General features: G+C 40.0%; 1 protein-coding gene across 1 annotated transcript in view; it reads right to left on the reverse strand.

The window, feature by feature from the left end:
- Positions 1-1,074: 1,074 nt before the first annotated feature.
- Positions 1,075-3,613, reverse strand: part of LOC103354837 (ribosome biogenesis protein BMS1 homolog) — a 22,151-nt gene continuing 19,612 nt past the window's right edge. Inside the window, exons 7-9 of the mRNA XM_008278390.1 lie at positions 2,593-2,778; positions 2,063-2,224; positions 1,075-1,449 (exon numbers count right to left, since the gene is read on the reverse strand). Coding sequence (XP_008276612.1) covers positions 1,225-1,449; positions 2,063-2,224; positions 2,593-2,778 — 573 coding nt within the window. The 3' untranslated portion in view covers positions 1,075-1,224. The remainder of the gene's footprint in view (positions 1,450-2,062; positions 2,225-2,592; positions 2,779-3,613) is intronic.

Raw genomic sequence — 3,613 nt, forward strand, 5'->3', positions numbered from 1 at the left:
TATCTATCTTTTGATTCTTCATTATCAGTGTTTAAGAATGGGAACATTTGTTTGCAATTTCTGAAAAATTTGAGTGCACCAGTGCAGCTACTGCCATTTGATATGCCCTGCTAAGAGATAGCGGACAATATACATTGTGTATGTAGGTGTTTTATTTTGAAAAGTCTGAATATTACACAAACCCTGAAGTTCCTCTGAACAACACTGAGCATTTCTTTTGAGGCTAACTTACTACAAAGAACACTAGTGACTTCCTTTAAGTACCTGGGGGCTTTCACCCCAATCTACCTAACCTGACTTCCTCCAGGTCAGAATACTACAAGATAGCCAGTATTATACATACAGTATATTTAATATGTACATGTAGAGTGTATAAAAGTGTCATTTACAATGCCGTAGTCATATTTGTAGATGTCCAAATTTGTAAGTATTAGTTTAAATGACTATCTCACCCTATTTGTCATGGTTTTATTTAGAATTTTTATGATCATCTCTCTCCATCTTCCAGGAAGGAATGAGCTCTTTTGAAGGTGTGAAGTCAGGATGTAGTTTATTCTAGTTTGCTGTAAGACTTGGTGAGATTCTGCCTTCATAACACCACAGATCACACTCCTAAGTGAATTTTGTCTCTTTACCTAGAGAACAGTAGCAGTGCTGCGACATGTTGTTTTTACTGGTGGAACGTGCATGTATTTAGGATGATTCGATAAGTGACACAGCGTAACAAATATCTGACATAGTGAGAGAAATAACATCATACTTGCATATTCTGCTTCTTAATTTCAATTACATGACAGTTTCAGTACACTGATACATGACAGACAACCAAAAACTAGTGTAAGATAATTGACTACCAGACTCTTGAGTAGTCTTCCTCACTAACGACTAAATAACCAGATTGCTATATGACAAATCCTCTACACATGCATACGGTATATGAACATTTTAGATGCTAGAGGGGAGGTTTAAACTTTAAAGAGCTAAATGTGATAATCTGTGACAGTAGCACCCAACGGCTCCAAACGCAATCACGAACACTGCGATACGAATCTGTAGCAGAAGTGAAGTCACGTGTTTAGGTCGATATTGTGTTTTATTGATACAAATTCCAAAATCTTTACAGCATTTTTCAGAATAATACAACACGGTAAAAAACTGTTATAGAACACAAAGCAAAGAGCATAGCAAGAGTCTCAGTCAGAAAATGAGTCCGTGTCCAGTGAATCAGTCGTCCTGTGCTCCCTTCAGACTGGACCTCTGCTTCTTCTTGTCCATCTGGCCCATGACACGGTACAGTTTTTTCTGTGCCTCCTTCTGTCTCTTCAGCTTGGCCTCATCCTCTTTCTTCTTCTGCTCGAGGAATACCTTGTGTTTGGCGTGCTGCATCGTGTGGGCCTTCTTCTTCTTGTAGTTGTTGACGGTGCTCAGAGCGTGGAGCAGAGCCATCACCTGTCACAACAGGAGAAGGCCATGTTATGTTTTGTTGAAGAGAATAATCCAAGGTCATCTTCTAGTTAAAGAAACCTCCAACAAACTGGATCCTGCCTGCATAGTTTTGGCCATTACTTCTGCCAGTCGTGACAACATCTCATTTGAGATCGGAAAACGTAACTGTTGCTGTCATCAGATCATTGTAGATTTATAGTGATTCATATCCCATTATTGCATGTCATTAACTCTGTGTCTTCTCCCTGCTGTTGCTTTTCCCTCTCTGTCCCTCTCTGAAGGTACACCTGGCTCCAGAGCTGTATGTTTCCAAATCTGTGGCCTCACAAACCTGGCAGCTATTCATCCAAACTGGTTCTGCTGGAGGTTTCATCCTGTTAAAAAGTAGTTTTTCCTCCGTACTGTTACCATCTGTTTGCTCAACTGCGAATTGTTGGGTTTCCCTCCATCATGTTGAAAGGTATTAACTTTACTATTTAAAGTGCTTTGAGGTAACATAATATGTTACAGTTCAGTGCTATAAAAATAAACTGAAATGAGCTGATCTGCCCAAGTATCTAAATTCTCACTCTTGATGAGCTGCTGCACAAAAACTGCAGAGTCAGGTTTTGCTCACCTTTCTCTCGTGAGGCTCTCGGATCACGCTCGGCCTCTGGAGGTCTTTGGGCGTCTTTCCTTTACGTTGCTGCTGTTTGGGTTTGCTCTTGAAGGGCAGAGCCTTCTGGAGCTCTTTGGGAATGTGCAGGCGGTTGAAGTGCCTTTGGGCTCGGGATATCGGCTTAAAGAGAAGGGATGAATGTTCACGTTAGCTCAGGATTTAGGTTAACAATAGTACTTAGTGGCAGACAGAGGTAGAGTCATAAAATACACACAAATAGGCAGAGTGAAATAATAATCAAATAATAATAATAATAACAATAATAATAATGATAATAACAATGAAAAATGACAAATAAACACGATTTGGTAAAAAGTTATTGTCAGCACTCCACACATAAAAACATATCTATTAACAAACACAAACACACAACAAAATGTGTCTTTACTTGAAGTCTTTTAGCAACACTGAGTCCATACTCTACTCTTAATCCCTCACTGTTGGATCACATCAAGTGTCAGAGATCTGTCTGGTTGCGTCTACTCTACCTTGTACAGAGAGTCAGTATTAGGCTTGTTGCGGATGCCCAGGTCACGTTTGAGCTGCCCCATCGTCCTCATGCCCGACCAGCTGTCCTTCTGGCCCACAGGCAGCAGCAGAGAGGTAACGGGGTTGTAGAGCTGAGGAACAGTCACTGGATACCAGGAGCGCAGGAACACGATGTCTGCCACGCAAAACAACAGACATTAAAGACAGAAAGTAATAGTCGCACACTTGTAGTTATTGAAGCCTGGTTATTGTGCGCTCACCGTTCCACTGCAGTCGAGCACAGACAGACTCATCCTGAGCATTTTAGAGGGAATTTTTTTAGCTAAGAAGATTCAGATTCTGGGAAAACTACAGACTTTCAGAGCTTCTGTCAGCTTTTGGAAGTTGGACCTCCCTTTTTGTTGCCACCAGAACATTGTTGTATGAGGAATACCAGGGAGATGAGTGCTTCATTGAATGAAATGAAGGAATTAGAGTCACATGTAATGTAGCGTGAGTCACTGAAGACCTGAGGTATGCATTCATAGCCCCTTTTAACATCATCAATTTCTGTAAACCTGCATTTGTATCTGTTGAACTTATTCTTAACTTATGCATCAACATTTACATGTCAACTTACATTTTTCAAAGGAAAGACATTTGTGAATTGTTTTTTAAGTTATTTTATTTTCTAGATGTTTTAAATGATGTTTTATATTTTGTGTTCAGCACTTTGTTTTGACTTGTTGTGTTAAAGAGCTTTATAAAGTTGAGTTGAGTTGAATCTCCACCAATGTTAATGCACTTTTTACAGACTGTTCTAGTGCTTTACTGATGTCACACAAAGCCATTGTTCAACTAAACAGATGAAGAAGTAGTCTAAACAAGAGATAAGGCAAAACCAACTCGCTGATACGATGAAGGAATAAACTCACCAGCCATTTTTTTCAGGTTCAGCTGCTCAGTAACGCAAATATCTGATCAGCCAATTACACGGCAGCGACTCAGTGCATTTAAGCATGTAGACATGGTCAAGACGAC

This window comes from Stegastes partitus, unplaced genomic scaffold (genome assembly GCF_000690725.1).
Source record: "Stegastes partitus isolate 25-593 unplaced genomic scaffold, Stegastes_partitus-1.0.2 Scaffold122, whole genome shotgun sequence".
Lineage (NCBI taxonomy): Eukaryota > Metazoa > Chordata > Actinopteri > Pomacentridae > Stegastes > Stegastes partitus.